This window comes from Podospora anserina, chromosome 7, assembly GCF_000226545.1.
Source record: "Podospora anserina S mat+ genomic DNA chromosome 7, supercontig 1".
NCBI lineage: Eukaryota > Fungi > Ascomycota > Sordariomycetes > Sordariales > Podosporaceae > Podospora > Podospora anserina.
The window spans coordinates 151,514-164,555 of NW_001914854.1; the positions used below are offsets into that span (position 1 = coordinate 151,514).

General features: G+C 53.8%; 7 protein-coding genes across 7 annotated transcripts; 3 read left to right on the forward strand and 4 right to left on the reverse strand.

Moving 5' to 3' along the window:
* Positions 1 to 3: 3 nt before the first annotated feature.
* Positions 4 to 885, reverse strand: PODANS_7_4590 (uncharacterized protein; the record flags this gene model as incomplete). Its single annotated transcript, XM_001907512.1, has 1 exon — positions 4 to 885. A coding segment is annotated over one exon (882 nt), but the record flags the coding sequence as incomplete, so codon positions are not given.
* A 1,058-nt stretch (positions 886 to 1,943) lies between these two features.
* Positions 1,944 to 2,932, reverse strand: PODANS_7_4580 (uncharacterized protein; the record flags this gene model as incomplete). The annotated part of the gene is made up of 3 exons (XM_001907513.1): positions 1,944 to 2,310; positions 2,375 to 2,457; positions 2,771 to 2,932. 3 exons carry the CDS (start codon positions 2,930 to 2,932, stop codon positions 1,944 to 1,946), a joined length of 612 nt encoding a protein of 203 aa, XP_001907548.1.
* Positions 2,933 to 3,244: 312 nt separating this feature from the next.
* On the forward strand, positions 3,245 to 3,760 carry PODANS_7_4570 (uncharacterized protein; the record flags this gene model as incomplete). The annotated part of the gene is made up of 1 exon (XM_001907514.1): positions 3,245 to 3,760. The coding sequence occupies one exon, from the start codon at positions 3,245 to 3,247 to the stop codon at positions 3,758 to 3,760; it is 516 nt and encodes a 171-aa protein (XP_001907549.1).
* Positions 3,761 to 4,570: 810 nt separating this feature from the next.
* On the forward strand, positions 4,571 to 5,788 carry PODANS_7_4560 (uncharacterized protein; the record flags this gene model as incomplete). The annotated part of the gene is made up of 3 exons (XM_001907515.1): positions 4,571 to 4,775; positions 4,848 to 5,076; positions 5,140 to 5,788. 3 exons carry the CDS (start codon positions 4,571 to 4,573, stop codon positions 5,786 to 5,788), a joined length of 1,083 nt encoding a protein of 360 aa, XP_001907550.1.
* A 127-nt stretch (positions 5,789 to 5,915) lies between these two features.
* Positions 5,916 to 7,726, reverse strand: PODANS_7_4550 (uncharacterized protein; the record flags this gene model as incomplete). The annotated part of the gene is made up of 2 exons (XM_001907516.1): positions 5,916 to 7,356; positions 7,428 to 7,726. 2 exons carry the CDS (start codon positions 7,724 to 7,726, stop codon positions 5,916 to 5,918), a joined length of 1,740 nt encoding a protein of 579 aa, XP_001907551.1.
* A 1,362-nt stretch (positions 7,727 to 9,088) lies between these two features.
* Positions 9,089 to 11,436, forward strand: PODANS_7_4540 (uncharacterized protein; the record flags this gene model as incomplete). The annotated part of the gene is made up of 2 exons (XM_001907517.1): positions 9,089 to 9,478; positions 9,544 to 11,436. 2 exons carry the CDS (start codon positions 9,089 to 9,091, stop codon positions 11,434 to 11,436), a joined length of 2,283 nt encoding a protein of 760 aa, XP_001907552.1.
* An 805-nt stretch (positions 11,437 to 12,241) lies between these two features.
* PODANS_7_4530 (uncharacterized protein) lies at positions 12,242 to 12,721 on the reverse strand (the record flags this gene model as incomplete). Its single annotated transcript, XM_001907518.1, has 1 exon — positions 12,242 to 12,721. The coding sequence occupies one exon, from the start codon at positions 12,719 to 12,721 to the stop codon at positions 12,242 to 12,244; it is 480 nt and encodes a 159-aa protein (XP_001907553.1).
* Between the last annotated feature and the right edge of the window lie 321 nt (positions 12,722 to 13,042).

The following is a 13,042-nucleotide window of genomic DNA, read 5'->3' on the forward strand; positions in this document are numbered from 1 at the left end:
CCTAACCCAATCCAACACCCTGCCCCAAACCTCCACTCCATCGTGCTGCCTTTCCATATCCCTCTGGATCTTCCCCAACATCGTCACCCTTTCTTCCTCTTCAGACTCTGACGACCCGATCTCCCCTTCGCTCACACTGTTCTTCCCAAGACTATACCACCTAACCGCATCCCCCACCCTCAACTTGGCACACCGAGCATCCTTTTCAGGATGACCCTGAAAGGTCAGAATCGCGTTATTCTGGCTGACAAAAGCCTGGTTGTCAACCAACAATTCGTGAAACCCCTTTGGTGTCGTGCCAAGCGCGCGACGGTGATGCTGCTGAAGACTCAAAACCTTCTTCCCCACCTTTCCATGCGAGGTGCTGGCCCGGTGCTGCTGTTGATGATGATGGTGATGATCCCTCGAACCGAAAAACTTCTGCCCCAGCGGCGTTAGAGCCGCCTCGGTCACCCCCAGCTCGGGATGTTCCAGATCAATCACCTCGCCACCAAACAGCATCCCAATCGTCTGGTGTCCCCAGCATATCCCGCAAATTTTCTGCCGCGGGTAGTTCTTGACCGTGTCAAGAATGAACTTGTGAACCCTCAAGATCCACGCGTGCCTCTTCCTCGGGTCGGCGTTTCCGCCCCCGATGACGATCAAGTCGTAGTTGTCCCGGCTCAAATCAGGCAGGTCGTTCTCCTGCTTGTAGTTATCGGCCGGGTAGAAAAAAGAGAGTTGAGTGTCCGGGTGGTGGGTGACCTGGGAGAGGGAGCGAATGTACGAGTCCCTAATCTCGTGGATGAAGGGTGAACGGTACGAGTTGAGCAGGATGGCGAGTTTGAGAGGCCTGCTGTGGGGTACCGTCTTCACGATAGAATGGGGGGATTCTAGAATAGTCATGTTGAATAAATTTGGAATTGATGAGTTGTGTTATTGGATCATGAATAACATGTAACACACACACACACACATACCCGCGGGGTTGAACCTTGGGTGTTTTGACGTGTGTGGTGTTGCGAGTTGGGAGAGCGACTCTTTTGGGAGAAGAAAACAAGAGCCGAAAGAGAAATCAACCCCAGAAACAGTGGGGATTTGCTGCTTATATATGCATTTATTTTCGAATTCCAACACCTGCCGAAAAGGCGTTTGACAAGGGGGTGCACGGTTGGAATCGTGGATGGTTGAAGCTCAGGGGTGGTAGTGGTATTATTAGTGCGTCAGCTGATCACCCATATGGGGACCAGCCACCTGGCGCACCCGACGACACCATCTTCGAAACTCATGATATCACTGCTCCAGTTTCTCTCAATGATAAAGAGGTGATGGGACGGGCCTACATCATCAAACAATGCCTTGTTGCTCTTGACCATGTGGTTCTCTTCTTTGTTTTCTGCCCTTCCGCCCAGACTCTAGAAAAACAGGGCCAACGGTTGAACTCCACTGGCGGACAAGGTACCGCTAGACATCACTTCGAAATTGATGCTTCCCAAACACATGGAGGGCCGAACGTTACCCGACCCGAGGAATGCAACGCCAGGAAGAACGGATGAGGCCCCGTCCGGATGGCATGTCAAGAAGTGCATTTTCATATCACGGGACAAATAGCGAGGCCGCCACAGAAGTGATAGGTCGATCAATATGCATGTTCAGCTTCTCTGCGTCGGACGAAGTTGTTCCAATTGAGATGCGCACCTTCTGCGCAAGCCACGAACCAATATCACGCTCACACTATTGTCACCAAAGCAGCACTTTGAAAAGTACTTCATACCAGGCTTGTATTTCTGGGGTTGGGGGTATTGGACCATATGAATCAAGCTTGTATTTACCCCAAGCTAGCTAAGACGCCGTCCCATTTTGGTTGCCATGCATGCAGTGCACCCGACCCGAAACCCGAATGTCAAACCCAAATCAAAGACCCTTGTGACTCCCCATTGAACAAGCTCCAGTTAACGAGACCTCTAGTACTCGGCGGAGCCGGTCTGGGGGAACTCGAAGATGACACCACGGCCGGTGAGGCGCTTGTAAACCTCGGAGTAGGTGTCGAGTCTGTAGTCAACACCACCGCGCTCCTTCTCGTCAAGGATGACCTTGAGGGTCTTGGAGCCGTCCTCTTTGGTGCGGATACGCTTGCCGACGATCTCGACGGGGTAGACGAGGTCGGTCAGGATAGCATCGTGGACAGCGGTAAGAGTGCGGGAACGGGGACGCTTCTGCTTCTGGAGGTTGCGGGAGCGGGTGGAGCGCTTGGGGCGGGGGAGAATGCGGCGAGCAGCGAGGATGAGGACGTGGCGGTCGGAGAACTTCTTCTCGAGCTCACGGGTCAAGCTGGATGGCCAAGTCAGCAACAATGTTGTTGTTGACAACGGAAACATGAGAGGCAAAAACTTACCGCTGCTGGACACGGTGGAAACCCTGCAGAGAAGGAACGGGGACAAAGATGACAATAGCCTTCTTGCCGTGGCCAACCTCGATCTATTTCAGATCCAAGTCAGCATGCGAGCTCCTGGATGACAGTGCAATCCATGGACCGCTTCCCGTCCTATTCCGCGCTGTGGTATGGATGTCATTGATGTCAGGGCCAGCGGACATAGAGAGGGCCGGCGCTGGACTGGAGCGTCGCAACACTCGCCCTCGCCCGTTTTCCCATTGTGATATCAATCTCCCCAAATAGTGCGACTGCCCGACGCGCGGCGAAAATGTGTTTCGAGGTTCGCGACGTCGGTGGAACAGGATGTCCGGGTGTTTGGTTCGTCTGTCAGATCATTTGAGTTCAGTGTGGTCTCACCTCGCGAGCAGAAGTGAACTGCAGAGGGCGGAGGGCAGCCTTGAGGTCAGCAGTGTTGCTCTCGAGGTCGTAGAGAGCGCCAGCGATGGCCTGCTCAAGCTCAGAGGGCTTGGAGTGCGAAGGGCTGTTAGCCGCGATCTTGCTGAGCTGAGGGGTAGACATTTTGGCCGTTGTCGTCGATGGTCGGGTTCCGGAGAAGTCTCGAGATGGGCTCGCTGCGAGGTTGTCAAAGTGGTTGATGGAAAATGGATTGGCCAGGCCTTGGCGGATAGGGTTTGAAAGCCCTGGAGAATTTTCGGTGGGCCTGACTGGCAATAATAGCAGGCGGTGAACTGTCTGTTGCCCCACCATGGATTCTGCCAGGCAGATGGCCAGAGCTCGAAGCTTGGACCACCCGTCAGCTGCAATCCCCACAACATCCCCAATCACCTTTTCAGGGGCAGACATCACCGAGTGTCGATACCTAAAGTAACAATGGCCGCCTCAACTCAGTCAACGGCCCCTGCGCCTAAAGCTCAAAAGAAGGGCGGGTTTTCACTTCCTTTTCTCTACCGATTCTTTTTCCTCCTTGTCGAACCCATCTCGGCGCTCGTTGGCGCATATTTTGCCCTCTTCGACCAAGAGACCTACCTCAGGCTCACTCACGCCGCCTCTGCCGCTTCGCCGATCCCGACAAGCACATCGATTGTACTGTCTCAGCTTGGGAACCTGTATTTCTTCTTTGCTATCAACGAAGCTCTTGTGCTCAGAGCTACATCTGATATCGTCGTGTGGAGGACCGTCCTTTTCTGCCTTCTCGTTGGCGACCTCGGCCACCTGTATACGGTCAAGCAGCTGGGCGTGCAAATCTACTGGGACATCTTCAACTGGAACGCCATTGATATTGGGAACATTCCGTTTGTGTGTCTTGGTGCAACCATGAGAATTGCGTTCTTGGCCGGCATTGGTTTCTCGTCGACGAAAGGGACGAAATCAGTGAAGGCAGCATAACTGCACGACCATGGAAGACGCGGCAAAGCATCAGGAGCCCCAAAATGATACCCCATTGTCAGATCGCAAGCGAAGCGCAGGACTCTTGGCCCGTTGGTCTTCCATGTGCCCTGAGTGCTGTCCATCTTTGCGTCTTTCAAGATCGACAAAGCGGGTAGGCATGATGAGGCTCTACGGAGTCTGATATGGGGATCTGGGAATCGAAATATTCAACGGTGCCTGAATCTCCATTCTACCGCCTCCTATGCGCTCGCCTCGACGAACATGTTCTCCCGACGTATGCCAGCCCAGTCTCGGAACCTCGCCCTGTGATTTGTGGGAAAATCGGCATCCGTCAGAATACCAACTGTGGGTGCGACGGCAGCGTGGGGGTATTCTTTGGACCTTACCAAGCGCTGTCACGCTTTGAGCGACGTCGTGGCGGAGCATGGTGGGGTCGGAGGGGAACGAAGAATAACACGGCATTGGTCGGAATGAGGTGGGTGTTGACTCCATGAAGTTTTGCCTACCAACTTCCAGCAGCTCGGGAAGAACAGTTCTATGCAGGTGGAAGTCCGGCTTAATTGGTTCTGTTGCACCGCTGGACGGGTCTGGATAATATCCGTCCCTCAGTCAGGGGTGGTAAGAAAAGTTGGGTTTACCCCTCAGATCATGTCTCGATCAACCCAGGAGGGTGACTGAATAAAAGGCGGGGTGGCCGCTGTTACTATTGTGTTGTTATCTCGTGAGGGACTCCGTGCTTTACAAGAGAAGAATCAAGCGTCCTTGCCTTGCCGTTTCCCACGTCGCTGTCTACTACCTGTCGCCAACATGCCATATCCCGAGACCTTCACCGGGTTCCAGGTGAATGGACCGGAGACCTGGACCGAGTTCCACAAGAACGAGTTCCAACCGAAGCCATTTGGCGATTACGATGTGGATATCAAGATTGAGGCTTGTGGTGTGTGCGGGAGTGATGTCCATACCATCAGTGGCGGCTGGGGAGAGCAGCATTTCCCTCTTGCAGTTGGTCACGGTATGGCTTTTCATGACGATTTCGCCTGTTTATGCACGGTCCCTTCAGCTCGCTGACATGAGGGATGAATAGAAATAATAGGCACCGCTATCCGCGTGGGATCAAAGGTGTCTCTTATTAAAGAAGGCCAGCGCGTCGGTGTCGGAGCTCAAAGTTATTCTTGCCTCGACTGCCGACAATGCAAAAACGACAACGAAACTTACTGCCAAAAACAGCTGGACACGTACGGCGCCAAATGGCCCGACACAGGCATCGTCTCCCAAGGTGGCTACTCCAGCCATGTGAGAACACACGAGCACTGGTATGGTTGTCACCCTTCCACGATTTGACTTTGGAAAGGCACATACTGACATCTCGTCCCAAGGGTCTTCCCCATCCCCGACGCTCTCCCCTCTACCGTTGCTGCCCCTATGCTCTGCGCCGGCTTGACCGCCTACTCCCCCCTCGTCCGTAATGGCTGCGGCCCCGGCAAGAAAGTAGGCATCGTCGGGCTCGGCGGCATCGGCCATCTGGGTCTCCTGTTCGCCAAGGCCCTCGGCGCCGAAGTCTGGGCCATCTCCCGCACGCACAGCAAGGAAGCTGATGCCAAAGCCATGGGCGCTGACGGGTTTCTGGCCACGTCAGACAGGGACTGGAACGTGCCTCACAAGATGACCTTCGATCTCATCATCAACACGGCGAACTCGTTTGAAGGGTTTGATCTGGACGCGTATCTGAGTTTGTTGGATGTTCACGCCAAATGGGTCAGTGTCGGTTTGCCAGAGGATGACGGAATCAAGGTCCGGAACCAGACATTTTTGACCAACGGGTGTTTCTTTGGAAGCTCGCACTTGGGGAGCAGGAAGGAGGTGTTGACTATGCTGCAGCTGGCGGCTGACAAGGGGATCAAGACCTGGGTGCAGGAGGTCCAAATCAGCAAAGAGAATCTCGCCGAGACGCTAACAAAGCTGCACAACAATGATGTACGGTATCGGTATTGCCTGACTGGCTACGAGGAGCAGTTCGGGGCCTGATTAGATCTCTTTACCGATTTGTTGATTCGTAGCAAGGGCAAATGTAGCGAAGTAACTCTTGATCTATGGTATCAGCTACCATCATGATGTTTGAAAGAACGGGGGGTATCTACCATGACCACTCTCATCAACCCTGTTTGATCCTTCCCAGCCCAAGCACACACCAATATGCCAATTCTTTCTTTTCCTTTTGATCCTTGTCCCGGCCGGTTCCTGAAGCAGCATCATCACCTCCACCCTCCGCCTCCCATTCGATCCGCACAAACATGGGAATCTCCAACACATCCTCATCCTGCTTCAGCACATCCCGACCTGGTTCCAACTTCAAGGAAGCAGGAACAACCTCGACGATAATACTAACCCAGTTCCGGCCTCGCTCCCAAATCTTACCGACCTCGACCTGAAACTGGCTCTCGGTCCCCGCCCGGCGTCGACTCCTACCCGACGACTCGCGGTCGTTTTCCTTGAGCGCCTCATCCCAGACGTCGGTGTTGGCGTCAATGTCAAACTGCGGGCAAAGAACCGTCACCTTACTGGGGAACCTGCCTGGAGTTTTGGCCGGGGCACCGAGGGTTACTTTGAGGGATTCGAAAATCGGGTTCTTAAACGTCAGAACAAAGTGTACCGGCTTGAGGGGTTCGAGGAGATCGCCCAGGATGGCGGGGGCAGCGGGCCCATTAGGCCCCGGGAGGTTGAGACGGCGGATGGTGATGCTTGGGATATAGCTGCCTGCTACCAACCTGATTCTGAAGCGCGTGGTCTGGACTTTGGCTTCGGGCTTGGAGATGATGTGACGGCAGACAGGGCAGCGCTTGGAGCGTTTTGTACGCAAGAGGTAGGGAACTGGCCGCAGAGACGAGTTGAACCGGGCAGCTCCATAAATATAAGTTTCTCCCAGGTTGGGCGGCTGGGAGCAGATTTGGGTGCTTGACGCTGTGTCGAGAAAATCTGATTGATGGAGTTGAGTGATCAGTGAGGATTCGTCGAGGTCTGTCTCGAGTAGGCCTTCGTCGGCCGTGATGGCTTCGCGCATGGCGCCCAACTTGGACTTGGCTCTTGGGTCATGGAGCTTTCCGCCCGTGTACAGGTTCATTATTCGTGACAACGAGGACGGCGACGAAAAGCCGAGATCTCCCAGAGACGAGAAGCCGTTATCTCCCGCGTTTGGATCGGCAAGCTGACTGTTATAAAAAAGCTTGAGATTCGCAAACTGTGTTTCCAGGTCCATATCTTGCCCTGCAGCAGCTTCACTTGACGCTGCTAGTGCTGCCTCCCCTCCGCGATGGGACAACTCCTTACGCCGTTCCTTACGTTCCTTAGCCGTGAGTCTGGAAGCGCCCCCATTGCGGATTTTGGCGAGCTGAGCGTGAATACTATTCGGCTTGTCAAACTGAATGCCAATTTCGGTCGAGCTCCAGCTGCAATAGGAGCAAATCAGCGAGTATGTCGTGTGCGGTGTGCCAGCGCGGTCAGGGACAAGTAGACTTGGGTCTGACGGCGGTGCCTCTATGCTCGTTACGGAAAGGGGCCCAATGCATATTGGGCACTGGAAACAGCTGCGAGTACATCTGAAATTGATCTCTTATTAGCAATGCCTACCAAGGGCAAGCCGGACACCAGACATAGACGACGAACGGACCTGTTGCCTTCACTCTTAAGGTTGCTGCTCGGCACTTCAAACAGACAACTGGGACAGAAGTAGGTCGCAATCTCCTCAGTGATACAGCGAGGGCAGCGAATCTGGTGACAGTCTTCGCAGTACAAGAGATACTCGAGGGGGTAAAGACTGAAGTTGGCTCGCGGGGCACGGGGATCGAAGGCGTTATCTTCTTCGTCACCGTCAGCACTGGTCGGCGATGTTGCGTCTGAAGGCCGCCCAAGCGATGCTGAGTCGGAGCAGGGACATTGAATGTACGTGTATGGATTCAAGGGCGCCATTACGCCCCAGCACTATATGAAAACTGCCACAAGCAAGAAATGGGAAGTAAAAGTCGTCGGAGGCTGCCGATGCGTGGACACCTTCATGTGGCCCCGCACCTTTTCGAGCTGGAGTTTAATTGTAGCTTCCAAAAGTTGGGAGCTTGACGCGCTTGCTGGGCAGTTGACACGCGCCGCCAGTTAATTTTGGTGGCACCATTCCAAACCCTAACCCTTTGCACCCAAGCCACATCATCCCATCTCCTTCCTCTTCCACAACCTGGAATCCCCAAACATCAATCCCCATTGTTTTATAATCTCGTACAGTCAAAGCTACTCGCAGTTGCGCGTGAGTCGGTTAATTTTCGTCTTTTCCGGACCTAACAACAGACGATGATGGATCGCGGCACATCGCTTGCAGACAGGATAAGGATCATGCATCATTCGGTTTGGAATGCTGAGATATCTCATCCCGCAGACGAATCCGGATGTGCGATACAAGCGTATCGTGGTGACACCCATGTGCCCTGGGTCATGCAAAGCTGAGGTTAATTCCTGTGGCCCCCTCGCGGCTCTGCTTCACCGTAAGGTGAAGCAGATTTCACATCCATACTGTAGCAACACGTCAAGTGAATGGCGATAGTGGTCCTGGAGAGATGGCATATCTTACAGACTTTACACATCTTACCAGCAGCATAATCACACCATAACCTGCTTTAGCAGTGGAACTGAATGACCCGCCTGGTTCACCTACCACCGGAACTGGCGTCCGTCCAGCTAACCTTATTCTTGGTCGTCCGTTCTTGGGGCACTGGTGAACCAAACACCTCCCGGCACCCCGCGCTTCCGCCATCCCATCGCCGGCAGAGCTGCTAAGTGGCCAGCATCGAGCTCATAACCGACATATCTCTCACCCGGCGAAGAGACGGCTTCTCCAGCCAGGAACTGCCTCTGGCAGTGCGTTGACTTGTGGCTCCGAGTCTCCGTGGTCCTCTCGGATCTTTTGGAGCCGGTGAATAGCCACCTCAGAGCTTATGGAACGTCCATCAACCCCAATATCAAACCTCAAGAGGTGGGATGGCGATACCAAGGGGTGTACGGCTTGGGATAGCCTGAGAAGGGTACTTTTTCCATCAGCGTCTAGCACTGGGTCGAGGATAATCCTACTAACTTGGATTCCAGGACCCGGAGCTATGGTCTAGGGACGGGAGCTGCCTCGTCTACTTGTACGAGCAAGGTATCTCACGGCGGGGTCCCTCGTTCAAGGTCAATCTTGATGTGCTATTTGCGGCCAAATGCCACCCCTTGGTGGCGAGATATGCTTTGCGAGATACTCCTGATTGGACATCGTCAGACGCCGAAGAAGCTCTGGTGAACGAGCTCATGGGTGACGCCATTTCAAGTGATAGGGTCGAGCTCTACATCCCAAATCCTATATCTGTCGGCAGGCCAGATGTTCGGAACCATCAGATTTCTATTCGCAACCTCTTTGCCTGGGTGTTTCGTCGGCCTGTTGTGGGTGAGCACCTCGGGTCGGCACTCATCAGTCTGCTGAATAGCTTGAGAGAGTATCGTTGCCCTGATGAAGATAACATGGACAGCATCCTGGGCTACATAGATGAGCTGGGCTATCTGAACATGTCAAACCGACCCTTTCACGCCCTCGCTTTGGTACACTTTGCTGAGCACTTTCGACTAAAAGATCTATACACTGATGCTCTGTGTCACTGTGTGGGTATGTCTGACCATCTCAGTGACATTCCTGAATTTCAAGTGAGTTTGGACAGCATCTTTGTGAGGCTGCTGGGTATCGGTTTGTCTGACACATTGGGCTACAGATTATTAGCTCTCCAACGCGGAAACTGATACGACAAACCAAGGCTGAAATGAGCACATACTTGGGCAGAGCAGGTCAACAGCTCCGAGACTTTCTAGAAAGCGACTTCCGAGAAAGCCAGACGAAACTCACCCCAGGAGAGCATTCGCACTTGGATCGGTTTCGAATGTTTCTTGCGGCGTACTTTACAAAACGGCTAGGAAGATACCCACCGGCATCGATTGAGCCACCATATCTTGTATTTGAGCGGGATGTCTATGCCACAATGCATCAGGACCTGGACGCCCTGTACCAGCACCTTGCGGACACTACTCTTTGCACCACTAGCATGCCGACCTTGGCTCACCTCAAGACCGGCGGCACAATTCTACAGATTGTTCATGGATTTGACGAGCGGAATAAGTTCACGCCGCTGGACCATCCTCTACCTTTGGTGCCGGAGGTGATTCCGAAGCCGGCGACCCGCAAGTTATCATGGCTCAGCAGGAGTGACAAGGTGAAACCTAGACAAACATTGGTTGATCATGCGTCTTTGATCAAGGCCACCAACAAGCAGAGATCACTGATGGCAAATCCACTTGTTGTCGCTTATCGGAAGCTCGAAGAAGATGCAGTCTTCTTTCCTTCCAAAGCAGACAAGAACGAAAAGCTGACACACGCAGACACACGCAAGGCCCGTTGGGTTCTGATTTATTGCATCAGCCAAATACTGCGAAGTTGTTCATACTCCCCACCGACATGCCGGAACATGGAGGGCGTTCGGTACAACATCGCCATTGACCCCAGCACCATCATACATCCATGGGGAGACGAGCCAGAGCCCCCTTCTTCTCCGGCTCCAGCGTGTCCAATGCCGAAGCGATCAAACACTCTTGCCAACAGGCCATCATCCCCGATTTTGGGAAGGCCCGCTTTATCCGAAGCCAAACTTTCTGTTCCACCATCCTGCGACAGCCTCTTGACCGTGTCACCACCCAGTTACACCCCGGTGACCGTCGGGCCACCTATCGGGTCTCTCTCGGCTCGAAAACCACATCACTTCCGCGCGTCATCCTCATTTGCCAAGGCAACCCCTCTGCGTGCCTTCTCGACCTCCAGCCGCCAGCAACACCATTATCCCCATATTCCCATCCGAGTCGGCAGCACCCGTCGTGGCAGATTCCGCCGCCCTTCCTGTCACACTTTTGGCTCTGTCGACAGGTTTTCAGTCGAAGATCTCAAACCTCTGCCCCTCAGCCTGACAGCCCGCGGGCCACAGGCGAGCGGTATTTGCTCCTCATCAACAGATGGCTTGGCTTGGGCCAGCAACGATGCAAGCAGCAGAAGAAGCAGCAACAGCAACAGGAGCAGCAGCGGCAACAGTGGAGAAGACAGCATCGGGGACACCAGCAGCAAAGTCTCAGACGCGTCCACCGAGGTTACCACACCGGACAACATTAAATCCACTGAAGTTTCCGTCACGTCAGCTCCCGATGTTCTCTCCGGCCTCGCCGGGCTACGTCCCCCTCCACCACCGCCGCAGTCAGCCTTGCCACCTTTACCCCTTTCGTGGCCGCCTCACGAGGGGCAGCTTCACGGCGATGGTAGTCGAAGCAAGGTATCGTCTATGGGTGAGACAAACGGATATGAACAGCAGCGAGACGAGACCATCAATGATTTAGAGGTGAGCATGCAAAAGATGGCGTCGAGCGATTCCGTGTGCACGCTGTCCAGCAGCGTGTGCTCGGATGATGCGCAGTCACAGCATAGTTTGAATCAATTGCCACTGCCGCAGCCGCCTCCGTTACCTAAGAAGAGCAGCAGGAGGAAGCTGGCGGGATTGCATCCTAGACCTCTGCGGATCAGGAAGGTGGCGGCTACGGTTGGATTGGGTGGAAGTTCCCAGCAGCAGTAGAGCCTGAATGGGGGCGGGTATGGGGAATGGGCATAGGAGGTAAAGGAGTGTGGACAGTTTGTTGGATTGGTTCAAGTTGGGTTGACATGCGCACCTGGTTGTTGGGTTTATGACTTTGTACTGTCGATATCCACTCGGCTTGAATTCTGCAACATGTATCTATAACATGAGTACATAGTCGTCTCTTGTCAGGAGGGACAAAGCTTGTCCTCCTTACCGAAACTTTGGCTCGGAAATCCACAAGGTGATAAGAGTTGTAGTCCAGAGTTAACTTGGCAGGAACACAACATGGATTACACGGCCCCAAAGAACTCAAAACGCATTCCACGTGGCAAGGTGTTACTACTTTGGTGAAACAGTAGAAGCATTGTAGACACCACAACCATCATGGTACCAAGCAATACTCTCTTATCGTACAAGTTGTTGAACATAGGAACAGACCATAGCAACACAAACTTCCATGGTTCTCGGTCCGATGACTGGACACAACCTCGAGGTACAGCTTACCTGTGGGACAGAAGATGTGAACAAAGTTCGTATGCCCTTGTCTTGTACGCCGTGGTTATCCAAACTCTAAGCTCCCTGCTTGGATATGGCTATGTCGCGTCACGGTTGCAACCGAATGTAGATTAGAGTGTATCGTGTTTGTGCTGGCAGTACTACAGTTGCCCCATTCTCTCATGTCTATTTGTCCCGTTCTGTCCAAATTCTATCCAGGTGATCATATCAAGCCAGGGGTATCATCGCCCTCCCTCCCTCTCCCTTAGTCATACAGTAAACTCGGTATAGCCCACATAGTACCTTCTCAAGGCGCCCGGGTCTTGAGCTGGACACCGTGCCACTCCTTGACTAGGTCCCCCAGCGCGGCGTTGACCAGCCTCTGCTGCTTGAGCATGTTCAACCCCCTGAACTTCTCAGAAGAAATGTCGATGCCGTACATGGAGCCGCACCCGCCAGAGATGTCTTGCACCAGGAGCTGGGTCGGCGCAAACTCTGCCACGAGTATATCCCACACTTGTGCTTCTCCTTCTGTCAAGTCTTCTGGTCTGGGAAGAGCTGAAGGGGGCTCTGAGGACTGGGAGGCGGAAGCTGCGCTCTCTGACGAGTAGAGCCGTTGTGCATGGGCTGCGATTCGTGGGAATTGGTGTTGGGGGCGAGCGGGGATAGCGAAGTTGGTAGTGATTGCTGGTGCGCAGCGGGTGGTGGCGGCAAAAAGGGTTCGCTTCGGGACGGTGGAGGGGAGCCTTTGGGCGAGACGGGCGCGCAGACAGGTACGGCAGATCATAGTGGGCAATCTTTGGGTCTAACGCTGTGATATACTGAATGGCAGCGTAGTAGCGGTTGTGTGGCCGAAACGTGCTTGTATGGGGGGCTGACTCGGATCAAAATGCGTGAATGCCTTCACCAAAGAAAAAATGACGATGCAGCAAACAGGCCGAGATGGGAATTCCAGAAAACCGTTTGGCAATTCAATTGCTTGGCTGTGAAATAAACGGCCTCTGATTGGATGCCAACGGTTCGTGAGGCCCCACCCCCTCCGCGTTCCCCGCGATCTCCGGGGCCGGCAACTGATGGCCCCACTTTCATTCTTGAGCCATCCCGCCAT